General features: G+C 37.8%; 1 protein-coding gene across 1 annotated transcript in view; it reads left to right on the top strand.

Annotated features, from left to right (window-relative positions):
• Positions 1–13,084, top strand: part of LOC139454085 (RING finger and SPRY domain-containing protein 1-like) — a 63,375-nt gene extending 50,291 nt beyond the window's left edge. The window contains exons 12-15 of the mRNA XM_071235581.1: positions 4,778–4,880; positions 5,819–5,971; positions 8,225–8,329; positions 10,752–13,084. Of these exons, the coding sequence (XP_071091682.1) occupies positions 4,778–4,880; positions 5,819–5,971; positions 8,225–8,329; positions 10,752–10,890 (500 nt within the window). The 3' untranslated portion in view covers positions 10,891–13,084. The remainder of the gene's footprint in view (positions 1–4,777; positions 4,881–5,818; positions 5,972–8,224; positions 8,330–10,751) is intronic.
• Positions 13,085–13,447: the final 363 nt, after the last annotated feature.

Here is a 13,447-nt window from a genome sequence, read left to right as displayed (position 1 = left end):
TCACGTGTCATCCAGTGATTGACATCATGAGCATCGGAATTGGGATCTGATGATATGCAAGTCACCAAGCATGACAACCAGATCCAGTCGCCTCTGACAACAAGCATAGGTTGCTGGGCACCTTTGTCTACCCAGAATCCCCACACTTGTTGAATTGAAGCATTATGGTTGATACATAGAGTGGGTATATATTTGGTTGTCTGATCTCAGAAACTATGCACCAGTGATGTCTCAATCCTTCAAGATCTTTATCAGTTCTTTTGATTCTTTTGAACCTTGTCTCCCTGTGCTGTCACACTGACAGGGAGTGTCAGGTCAAGTCTCCTTAATATCATCTAGAGTAGTAGTTATGACTGAGGAAATAAGTAGAAGCCATCTGTAGATGATGAAGTTGATGAAGTTCTCGAATCATCTGGCAGGTCACATGTTATGATTATTTTCGTAAATTTGAATGTTTTTGAGATATTACTTTACTGTTTTTGTTCAACTTTTGATGTATGAAGAGGTCAGCAGGTGTAACAGTATATGTGACATAAGCGAGTGGTTGTCGTAAAAGGCAACTAACGGGATCGGGTGGTCAGGCTCGCTGACTTGGTTGATGCATGTCATCGTATCCCAATTGCGTGGATCCATACCCATGGTATCGATCACTGGATTGTGTGGTCCAGACTTGATTATTTACAGACCCCAATCATATAGCTGGAATATTGCTGAGTGCAGCGTTAAACAACAAAACATAAAGCCTGTCTAAAGGGCAAGGAACAGTGTATGACATTTGTGAAATATATTATGTAGTTAGAACACAATAGATCAGCTCACAACAACAACCAACAACATGTTTTGTGTGTTTTGTGTGTTTTGTGTTCCGTGGAAGGCTGACATGGGTGAGTGTGCTTCTCTACAGTGGTGTGTCTATACGCGTATCTGTAGAAGCCTGGCACATGTCCAGGTGAAGACAAGTGCGGTACCAGTCAGTGCAGCAGATTCAACCCACTTCCTGGGTACCGAGTTATGGACTGTAGGTACAATGTTGGTGATGCTGTAGTCTCATGGTGTTGTTCTTCGTCAGGGATGGCAATGATTATTCTTCAGACAAATAGCATAAGGGTATTTTCATGACTTTGTCAACTTTTTATTATTATAGGTGGAGCACACTGTGACTCTATAAACAAATAATTACGTGTTAAGGGTACTCTATGGCTAGAGCTGGTAGAAATTGATGTTTTTAGAGTGTGTTGCGATATTACGATATGTGCTGGGAGTGTACCAGTTCCATCCCTGCTTTCTTCTGTCAGAATTGTCCGCTTGTTGGTTAGTTCATGGGAGATATGATCTATTGTGCGTTATATGCTTTGTGTGTTTATGGGGTGTGCGAGACAGTTTGATGTCGACTGGCTCACATCGTATCATGTGCAGTGAATATGAATTATGGTAGATCATTGTGTAATAAGGTGATGAAATGTGTCCCTACTGTCCTGGAATATTGATTACTATCAGTCATATGTGGCGAAGCAGGACGATTTACTTGACAGGGTTCGAATAGGATGCAGGGGCCTACTGCCAACGACATTGTTATTTTATACTCCAGCAGGTATCATGGATCTCCAGCAGATGTCACAGATTGCACTCATTATAACTTTTGTCACAGATTTCTCACTCATGGGGCTCTTTGTTTAACAGGAGTGGTGGCATGGTCTAGTGGTTAAAGCATTCTCATCACTGATAACCAAAGTTCAGTTCCCTCATGGCTGCAATTAGTCTGTCATACAGACCCTGAAACAAATATATCCAATACAGCCCATGCAAGACTATAATGTTTGGCAAGTCTAGATTACTGCAGTATCTGAAAATGTGGAAAGTCTATGGACTTTCAGACAAGTGGCTAAAGTTGTGGACTGACGTTGGACTACTGGATTGTGTGACTCATACTCAACTAGTTTACAGGGATTCATATATAGCTGGAATATTAAATATAAATATAAAACACCAGGGAATAATCAGTCTGGATTATCTGCCGAAGCAGATTCCATTGGGCGTAATAGTGATGAAACTCAGTGATGACACCAGGGCCCACTTGCACAAAGCGATCTTAGCGCTAAGATGATTGTAACTCCCATACGTTAACATAGGCTTATGACAGTCTTAGCGCTAAGATCGCTTTGTGCAAGAGGGCCCAGGTGTTCAAGAAAAGAGTTAGCATGTCCTGCTCTACCAGTAGCATTGGCCACTCACACAGTTTGCACCAAAAAGTATTTGTTTGTTGCCCAACATTATAAAAGTCCTGAATAGAAAACAAAACAAATCAATCTAAGAATTGAAATTATAATACTGTAAACTATGGTTATAACGAACTCATAGGGACCACTCGTTCGTTGTAGCCGTGGTTCGTTATATGCATCTATACAGCATAACTACAGCAAATAGTTGGGACAAAAAAGTAAGTTTGTTATATCCGTCAGTTCGTTATAAGCGTGTTTGTTATAACCGTAGTTTACTGTAGGTTTACAAGGAGAGATGGATTGTCAGCTCCTTCTGCAGGGTTAGAAATTATTTTTTTATTTTCCTGCTACACGAATGCCATCTATCTTATTGTCATAGCAACTGATTTACGACATCCATTGTCTGTAGAACATTTGATTGCAAAGGCTCATTACCCTGGAGCCATGACATCTATATGCCTTGAAACACTTAATTGCTGTTATTTATAAGATGCTAATCCTATTTGTTAATCCCCATTTTTTGTGTACATTGACTGTCTGCCATCCTGAACAGGATGTGCAAGTATGTCACTGATGATTTACTGTTTACATTTATATTTATTACTTACTAAATGTCAGGTGACCTTGGCTATATAAACCTTAGTCCAGAGAGGAGAGAAGGGGTTTGACTCTCTTACCAAGCAGACCTCTCTCCCACAGCCCAGAGTGTGTACCAACTCTCTGTGGCACCCTCAGATATTTTCTAAGTATATTGTAAATTGTTAATTGTTCTTGTAAATAAAATTGTGATTAGTCTCCTGTGACTCTGGCTCTTTGCTGACTAATTCCCCAAGAAAACCAGCACGTCATTTGGAAGGTATTGTTCACCCAGAACAGTTCCATGATATTATGATAAAAGTCCTTGACCACATGGACATGTCACTGGTTGTTTAGTAGTCTCAGACCAGCAGATGTTTGTTAATTTGTGTATCTCCTGGTTGAGAGTGACACAGGACACCTTTGTATTGTCCCTGCTATTCTGACAGCAGTTTGGCCCCCACTGAGAACCACTGGGCAACAACACACTGGGTATAATGCTGTATACAAGCTGGTGTAGGAGGCTTGGGATTTCAGATGTTGATGTTGGTTTTGTTCCATGAGACCAGGTTTAGTTGTAAAAATAGATTTTCTGTAGCTTTCTGTTGATACTGATAGTGTTTTTAGATGTGAGTATTTGTTGTCATGCTTGGAGTCTTTGTTGAAGAGGGTCTAGACCCAGGTCTACTAACAGACATAGAAAGTTGGATTCAAGCGATAATCACTTTGACAGTCTGCTATCTCAAACGTTATGATGTTCCTCAAACATTTTACTATTACCCTTAAGGCCACAGAGCCTAAACTTTTTACAATCTATGTTACGTTTTTAGCTAGTTTTGGTTTTGGTGTTAATTTACAAATGATGATATATTTATAGAAATATGTAGGTAGAATCTTTCCTTCCACGATCTTATGCTATCAGTGGTAAGAGATGGTAGGTTTACTATAGTAATGTAAAAGTTGGAACATGGCTAATTGCATACATTGGGAATTACAAAAAAAAGGAATGTAATATTGCTGAAAAATTTAATGCATCAATTATTTGAAAATAGTGGGATACTTGTTTTACTTGCCTAATAAAAGTTTTAACTGACATGGAATTAGTTTTTTATAAAGAGCAATTCTGTTGTTAATGCCTTGAAGTATTTAAGCTGTTGTTTGATCCTGTCAAGGATTGTTGATTTTCTTGTCTTAACGACCAGTCTGAGTCCTCTTTACCTTTTTTGCCAAATTGGCTTTGATAATGATGGCTGTAGCTTAAGACATATTGGCTGGCTCACTTAACATATAAGAGGCCAGATCCCATGTAATGCTACTTGATAACCACTACTTACATTCTGTTCTGTCACAGGCTGATCATTGATGGTATTGGACACGTAAAAACACAAAACTGACTTGAACGTATTACGTTAACGTTATTAAAGACCTGCTCAGAGGTCAATATTCGATCCCAGTCTGCAACAAATGTCACATCTTCCCATGGCAAAGGAGTTAACCGACTACAGAAGTCAGTTTCCACCTTTGGCAAACCACGCTGGAATTTTGTGGCTCCATCATAGCACCACCAGTGGCTATTACAAGTAATGTCCCTCCTATTGACCAATCAGATTCCACCTCTCATATCACTTGTATTTGTTTCAACCAAAATGGCAGTGCCCAGTCAAGACGATCCAATTGATAATCAAGATCTATATTGTAATAAAACGGGTCTAACCCCGCGAAGTGCATCAAATCGTTTGAGCACCTTGATTAAAAACATGAAAAGATTTTAAACATATCTGTTGACGCTTAGTGGACAGTTCACATGTTTTGCAAATCCTGCAGTCGATCGAAATCTGCACGTTGAAATCCATGCTTTTCACGAACCAGTTTGTTGTGCGATTTTGATTGGACTACGCTTCGACTATGCCGCTATGGTATCCATGTATCTGGAATGATGCTGACTGTGACATCACTCCTCACTTAAATCCACCATGTTGTAGGTGACGTGCTGGGTCTGCTCCTGGACGTGGACAGTCAGAAACTGATCTTCTATCTGAATGGAGATCCCCTGCCTCCTTTCACTCAACTCTTCACCTATGCACGGTAAGTGTCACAAGTCCCACCGATGGAAGAAAAAAATGTATCCAGGGCTGAAATAAAATGTTAGAAAAATAAGAAGTTGGAGAACAATGTTCATTCAATTTCTGGTTTGGAATCTAGATCGAGTCGAAACTTATTTAAACTTTATTTGCAGAAAATATGTAATATATAGAAGGAAATCAGGGAAATAATTGTTGTTTGTATACAATAAATATTCTAGTAATGGTTATTTTGGATTAGATGCAAAGTTTCACCGTCAAGTGTCAGTACAAGTGTGGCTTTCAAACACTGATTTTCATCGCCAGTGGAATCTGAAACAGCAAGAAACAAATTGAGATGTGCTCTAAAAAGAAAATGACCTTATAAACGGCGATCTATGAAGCAGAAATTGGGCACCGAATGGGTCCTCCGTGCACCACAGCTTGGAAATGAATAATAATAAAAAAGCAGCCAACTGAAATATTAAAAGTTTTTTATAGAATGTTTAGAATTTGTTGGCTATCCTTTCAAATAAATATGGAAAATTTTGAATTTCTGTTCCCATATTTCCATATGCAAAACTGCAATGTTTAAAATAAGCATAAGAACTATCATGATTAACACAAAAATTAATATCTTGCGCTAGTCACTAGTCTTGTATTGTGGCCTAAATGATCAGAAATTTGGATAGCCATAAGTCTAGTGGATAATTACAAACATTTTCCTGAAGAAGAATAGTGGCTTAAAAGTGTTGCTTTCTACAACTGTCATGCAGTAAAAGGGATCCTGTTTGCATTGTCTCATGGCATTTCTTTCAGAGCGTACATTTGATAATGGTATTTAGTCGAAAGCCTAAATGTGCTTTTTATGATGTTCTTCATTTTCCCCCCATTATTTCTGTTATTTCTAGATATAAGTTGCTTCAGAACGATTGCTCTCTACATATTCTTGTATATTTTCAGGAGTGGTTTTTTTGCTGCTGCCAGTTTTATGTCATTTCAACAGTGTGAATTCAACTTCGGTGCCAAGCCATTCAGTTTCCCCCCCAACGTACCATTCAAGAGTTTCAATGACTTTGGGGAGCTGACCAGTGAAGAGAGGATTATCTTACCCAGGTCAGTTCTTGCTGTGTTTCCTTGTGAATACATCCTCAGCACCCTGGCTTAGCTCATCCTGGGGATTCCAGACAGAATACATCCCTAGCACCCCATGCTGTTCTTCCTATGGAATTCCAGACAAAATTAGGTCCCCAGCATCTAGGGGTGCAACAAATACACTATGAGGCAAATACGACTCGTATCATGAATATAGGGCAACGAATACAAATATTTATTCACAATTACAGTTGATGTATTATGTATTGTATTCAGTGAAACAATAACAAGGTAACTTATTTGACATAGTTTGGTAATTATTTATTTATTATACATTCTGTATACTGTTCTTATCCAGGTACTAGTATCTGCTCAAATGTGACAATGACCCGTGACCATAATACTGTCAAATTAAATATATGAGTGTTGTCTTTGAAGAAATCTATGCATATAATATATTTTTAGGGATATTTTAAGGAACAAGGTATGTAAATGCACAAAACTGCATGTAAAAAAATATTTGATTCTAGTGATCACGAATATCGAATTCAATTCATGAATGGATACGATTCGATTCACCGAATACGCGAGTGGAGTGAATCGTAACAGCCCTACCAGTGTCCCTTCCTTGACTCCATTTGGGAATTCTGTATAGCCTATTCCCCAGCACTCCATGCTTGATTTCCTGAGTGTATTCCTCACAGAATTACATTACCAGCACCTCATACTTGTATCCCCTTGGCAAAATCGGAGCAGAATACATCCCTAGCACCCCATGCTTGACTCCCGTTGGGATTTCCAGACAGAATATGTCCCCAGTACCCATGCTTAACCCCATTTTGGAATTCAGTTAGAATGTGTCCCCAGCACATATGCTTGACTCCATTTAGGAATTCTGGATAGAAAATGTCCACAGCAGCCATGCTTGACTCCATTTAGGAATTCTGGATAGAAAATGTCCACAGCACCCTTGCTTGACTCCATTTGGGAATTCTGGATAGAAAATGTCCACAGCACCCATACTTGACTCCATTTGGGAATTCTGGATAGTAAATGTCCACAGCACCCATGCTTGACTCCATTTGGGAATTCTGGATAGAAAATGTCCACAGCACCCATGCTTGACTCCATTTGGGAATTCTGGATAGTAAATGTCCACAGCACACATGCTTGACTCCATTTGGGAATTCTGGATAGAAAATGTCACCAGCAATCCAGTGCTTGTCTGGCTGATCATTCTGTTCCAAATTCTAGTAAGCGCCATCATAACAAATAGATTGACAGGTCTATAACATTGTCAAAATATATTAGCAAATCCATCACAATATCTGGGAGCTGTTGCGTAGGTCTAGCCAACTCTTTTGAGTAACCTGAACTTGTTCTGGCATTGCAGTCAATACTCAATAGACAGATTCTTATAAGCCTCAGTTTACAATTGTAACATAATCATTATGGTATTTGCTGGCAATTCAGCTGCTACACTGTACGCTCATATACGGGTCGGTGGGAAAGCTTAGTGGTAAATGTGTTCACTTGTCACTTTGAAGGCCTGGGTTTGATTCCCCACATGGGTATGACCGCCTCGGTGGTCCACCCGGAGAGCGGAAGGTCCGGGGTTCGATCCCCGGCCGCGTCATACCAAAAGACGTTTAAAGTTGGTACTTGTTGTTACCCTGTCTGGCCCTCGGCATTAAAGGGCTAAAACAAGGACTGGTCGGCTCGGAGTCAGTATACTGTGTCTGAGTGGGGTATTCATGTTAAACTGCGGCATGGTATCTCAGTGGGCTAGCACTATAAATCGGCATCAGTCCGGACTAGTACAAGCAGCCACACACACACACGTCGCTATATAAACGCAATATTCTTGGACGCGACGTTAAACCCAATTTCACCTCACCTCACCCACATGGGTACATTGTGTAAAGCATATTTGTAGTGGCCCCTGTCATGATATTGCCAGATGTAAGATGTACATTGGACTTAAGCCTTTAATGTTTGAGACCATGTACTTTCCTACACTGCAATATGATGTATAAACTTTAATAGTTTATGCATACTTGATATATGCAGTATGTTTGTATTACTAGAGTGAATGTGTGAGTGAGAAGTATGTTATTTTCTGTATAAAAAAACAAGATGTACTGATAAGTTGTGTTATATGTCATGGGCTTTCTGCTACCCATGGCAGAAGCGCATTTTATGTAACAGGTACTTCTTTTTAAAAGAAAAAAAAAGAAGGAAAAAAAAGATGTACATTAGTTTTTCATGTTTCAGGCACAAAAAGTTGGATTTGTTGAAGCAGGTGACTGTGAAGGAAGATTCCTGTACACTCTGTTTTGATCGCCAGGCCAACATCATGCTAAGGCCATGTAAACATAGGTAAGGCCATGTAAACATAGGTAAGGCCATTTAAACATAGGTAAGGCCATGTTAACATAGGTAAGACCATGTAAACATAGATAAGGCCATGTAAACATATGTAAGGCCCTATTTTTTTTAGGGGTGGACATGTGTACGTTTTTTCCCCCCAAACATTATGGTTAGTGGGATTGAAAAGAATTATATAAAAAATCCAATTTCAACGATTTTGTATATTTCCTTAAAAAGTTAAGGGGGGAGGCAAAGGGATTCATCGTAATTTGTTGTGTTTTTAAAATAAATGTTCCAAAGTTTTTGATCATAGTATTTTAAATAATTTATCTAGATCTATAATGACATCAACAAAAGAGAAATTGTTTTTTATAAAGTATACTTATTTCTGATCTGTGTAATAAACAAAACAGTTCCTTTCAAATGTTTTAATTTTTCACATTTCATTTTGGGGGAATGGGCAGGTTTGTAAACCAAGTTTAAAAGAAAGTCTGGCCTAAGGTGAAGCCTTTTACTGATAGGACAGATAGTGACAGTGACAGTGGGAGGATTACAAAAGCTGCAGGGAACATGTCATGTGCTTAGTAGACTGGACATACACTACCGTTTCCCCAGTCAACAGAGGCATATTTCAAACTAAGTCCCAGGAGACACCACATGTAACCTGTATTTCAGTGTGGGCAGTAACGAAGCCCAAGAAACTCTCATTTAAAACTTGCAGTGAGTTGTCTGCTTCTTGGATTGGAAATAACTATGTTAAAATCAATAACCCCTGTCTTTTTATTATTGTTTTAGATTACCGTATTCGAAGTAAAAAGCGCCCAGGGCGCTCTCAAAATTAAAAATAGTGGGCTCTTATTAGAATATAATTTTGGTGAGAAAAAGAAAACAGTTAAAAGATCATAAATTTTGTGGTTTATGCTGCCAGCCTGAAATGATACAAAAGAAAAGTCTGTGCGTATTATACAAGACAGATATATTTTTCCAGAATTTAATTGCCCATAATTAAGGGTGCATATAACACACGAGTGCGTATTATACACGAAAAAATAAGTCTTGTATATATTGATCAATCGGAAGGGGTGATAATTGGGATTGTTCACTAGCCAATATATTAGTAAATATCGCCGTGGGCGCTTATTAGAGCGGGACGCTTATTAAGTCGAATACGGTATTTATAAATAATATCATATTAGGATCTTGTAAACATGAATTGTTTGATAGGCATTACATAAAAGTTGATAGATGACAAAGTAGACGCAATTTCTGGATAACAACTTTTTGAATTAGTATAAAGGCGATGTCAATAAGCAACTCTTGTTGCCAGACAACGCTATAAGGATCTATACCAAGATGTCGCCTTTACAGTAAGTTGTTGTCCATAAATCGTGTCTATTTGGTTGTAAATATGAGTCAGCCAAAATTGTAGAGATGAGGAAATTAAGGATAGTAAGGATAAGAATTTATGGAAGAACAACTTCTTTATTACAATTTATAAAAGAAAGAAGTTCATCCATAGATTCTTATCCTTACTTAGTACTCCAACCTCTAAATGCCTATCAAAGAAGAGGAAATTCATGCCTATAAATGTCAGCTATTGGTCCTCAATAATCCATGGTTGTTGAATAAGATGACTTAATGGATCAGTTGGTGAAAGTTGGTTATTTTGTTCATTGTGTGTCATCGTACTCTGAAGGCTTGAAATGTTGCTCATGATGTCAGCTACTGGTTTGCCTGGCACGATTATTTACATGCTGCTGTGATATAGCTGAACTTTTACTGACATTGGCTTAAAACAACATTCACCAGGACTCAAAGTTGCGACTAAAACAGTCGCTAATGTCGCCTAAATTTCAATTTGTCTACTGTCTAAAATTCATAGGTAGCCAAATGACTACCTTGAAAATGTCTTGTGGCAACTTAATTCTATTGCTTCACATTTGAAGACACACACACACAAAAAAACTGATTGTGGAAAACATGTCTGCTAATAATTGTACTTGCGTATAATACTTCCAAAAGTCAACAATGAACAGAAATACAGAAATATTAATGTAATGAGTATTTATTTCAGTTGACAATGCTCATTAGATAAGCAAGGATATACCTAAATAATCTAGTTACATAAATTGCATCATTGTTTGAGTCACAAATAACAAACATTAAGTACAGTATCCACTAATATACAGTTTCAAGACTAGTGCTATGACTTGTACATATTATATTTAGTTATTTGATAAGATAATTTCAAATGCTTTTAGCTACCTACAATATTGGCTTGACTTCTTGATTTTACCACTGGCTACAAGGAAAAAAATGCTTGTAGCCATATGGATATTTGGTAAAAATTTAAACTTTTAGGCCTGTTCACTCACTCACTCACTCACTCACTCACTCACTCACTCACTCTCTATTCTTGGTGTTGTTGCAGGGGCTTCTGTGATGTCTGTGCCTTGCTACTAGAGATCTGCCCAATATGTCGCATGAGCATAGTGGAACGACAAGAGGTTGCCACGGAAACCGAGGTCCCTGTACCCAATGAGAACACAGACGAACCACTGACATCATAACATCTACAATGTACTTCTCCCCATCTACACCCGTCTACACCCCATTTAACCCATCTACACCCCGTCAAGAGTATGGCGATGGGTACAGTCAATTGAAGCATCTAGGCTCCAGGTCCTGTGTTATATATATTATCATTCTTACTGTACAGAAATGTGATGTTATTCTAATTTATATTCATAAATTCTGTAAATGTTTGTATTATTTGCAATCATGCCAGAAGTTGTGAATACTGTGCAAGTCTCACCTCACAGAGTTGTTTACTCCTCGACATATTATGCTGTTGTATAGCCAGAGGAGTATGGCAGTGAGACAGTGTCAACAACATTTTGTATAGCGCTTATATTGTAAAGAGAGTTCTCTATAAATACTTTGGTGAACTTTTATCCAAGTCAGTTGATGTTAATTTTACCAAAGATAAGCCCTGTTGAAAATATTCATATGCTATTTTATAGTGGTTGGACGATACACCGATTCATCGGTTGGTCGCGATATTTTTCTTCCCGATACAAGTATTGATCACAGTCACACTAAATCAAAAATATCGATTCATACCTTAAATGTTTACTGAAATGGCTGTTAAACCAAACACTAATTAGTAATGAAATTTAGTAGTGAAAAATTAAATATTTTAATACATTGCGCCATACTTGACACTGCCAACTGTAAATCGTGAGTGTGCCAGGTGTTTGACTATCCTGCCTATGAAAGATATTGCTTAGTGACCACAGATAAGAGCACATACATGTATCGTGATACGTATCGAATCGTTAACAAAGTATCGTGATACGTATCGGATCGCTCAGTTGGTGTATCGTCCCAGCCTTACTATTTTATCCATTTTGTCGCAATTTCAGTCGACTGTTGTAACACTATGTATAGATTCTCATTGCCTTGTTGAATTCATGATCATACCCTCAAGACAGGGGTACAATTTTACACCATTGACATGTATTTAGGCTAAGAATACAATTGAGTCTCAAGTTTATGGCTTCTTAATATTTGGTGCAGGTAGGTGGCCAATTTTTAGCTGACGTTGACATCATCAATATGAGGTAATGTCATTGGATTTGTCCATTCCTTCATCTTGCTGTTCATCTGTTGACACTGAGGATGTCAGCAGGTGTATATTCAGAGTACTTAAAAACATTTTTGAAGATAGATATTTTATTATGATCTTGATTTAATCTAACTTTCCAATTGAAAAAAGAAGGAGGTTAGTGTGTGACTATTTGCGCTAGACTCACTTGTAAACTTTTGTGCCAAGTTCACACTTTACTATGGAGACCTATAGGGAAGTCACTCCTGTGTTAACAGTTTAGTCACTATAGATAAGATGTTGATCTGAAGCAAAACATTGTGATTTTTATTAATGGACATTGGTAATGTGCTACTTTTTTATCAAATAGGTAAAACATTTGCATTTACATATTTTCATCAGTTTTTAACTCGCAGCTACATTCTCCTGATAACTTCATACAGTGCCATGATGTCCTGCAACAATGTTACAATGAGGTGACTTGATATTTTAAAGAACATTGAGGCGCTTCTCCCATGTATTTTTGACATGTCATAAAATTGAATTTAATTCATGTTATGTTGATGTATTAGGCTAAAAAAATAATAGTCTTGGTTTTCAGTTTGCCGCACGTTTTGTTTTCATTTCCATTTTTTCCAAGGGTAGTCAAATACAGTATTCCAGTATTTTACTCATCAAGGAATACTTTTATGGAGGCCTTTCCCAGGTTGACTGTACACAACTGTTTATTTGGTTGCACAACTCTTTATTTGGTTACATACAAGTTTGAACAGCTAAAAAACTATATTTTCAAAAAATTTTGCCTGAGAACCAATTCTTTTAATTTTTTAAAGCCTTTTACTGTATCATTGACAATTTGACCTTAACTATATCATTCTAGACTGCATTGCTTAATACTGAAGATAGATTACCGTATTCGACGTAATAAGTGCCCCACTCTAATAAGCGCCCACAACATTTGCTAATATATTGGCTAGTGAACACTCCCAATTAGTCACCCCTTCCAATTGATCAATGTACGCAAGACATATTTATACGCGTATAATACGCACTCGTGTGTTATATGCACCCTTAATTATGGGCAATTAAATTCTGGAAAAATATATCTCGTACATAAACATTTCAGACTGTCAGCATAAACCACAAAATTTATCTTTGAACTCGACAAAATAATATTCTAATAAGAGCCCCCAATTCCTAATTTTGAGAGCGCCCTGGGCTCTTATTACATTGAATACGGTAACTTCAAATAGGTTGTTTAAGTACCCCCAAGATGTGCAGTGAACACAAATTGATACATGCAACCATCCTTGAACAACCTTCATCCCGCTGCTGCTGAAAATATCAGTGTCACATTGAACACATGTAGTACATCTCGGGGCTCAAAGTATGGTATTCATTCATAAGTTTCAGGAGCACATTGTAGTCAGGAATGTAGTCTCCAGTTTGTATAATCCAAATAACATTTGTTATAAATAAGTTCTATGTAAACTGGGAGAGAAATTAGCCTTGAATGTCTA

The sequence above is a fragment of the Haliotis cracherodii genome, unplaced genomic scaffold (assembly GCF_022045235.1).
Source record: "Haliotis cracherodii isolate W230 unplaced genomic scaffold, xgHalCrac1.p SCAF_10, whole genome shotgun sequence".
NCBI lineage: Eukaryota > Metazoa > Mollusca > Gastropoda > Lepetellida > Haliotidae > Haliotis > Haliotis cracherodii.
Note: the sequence above shows the minus strand (reverse complement) of the source record. Positions and strands in the feature narration are given on the sequence as shown.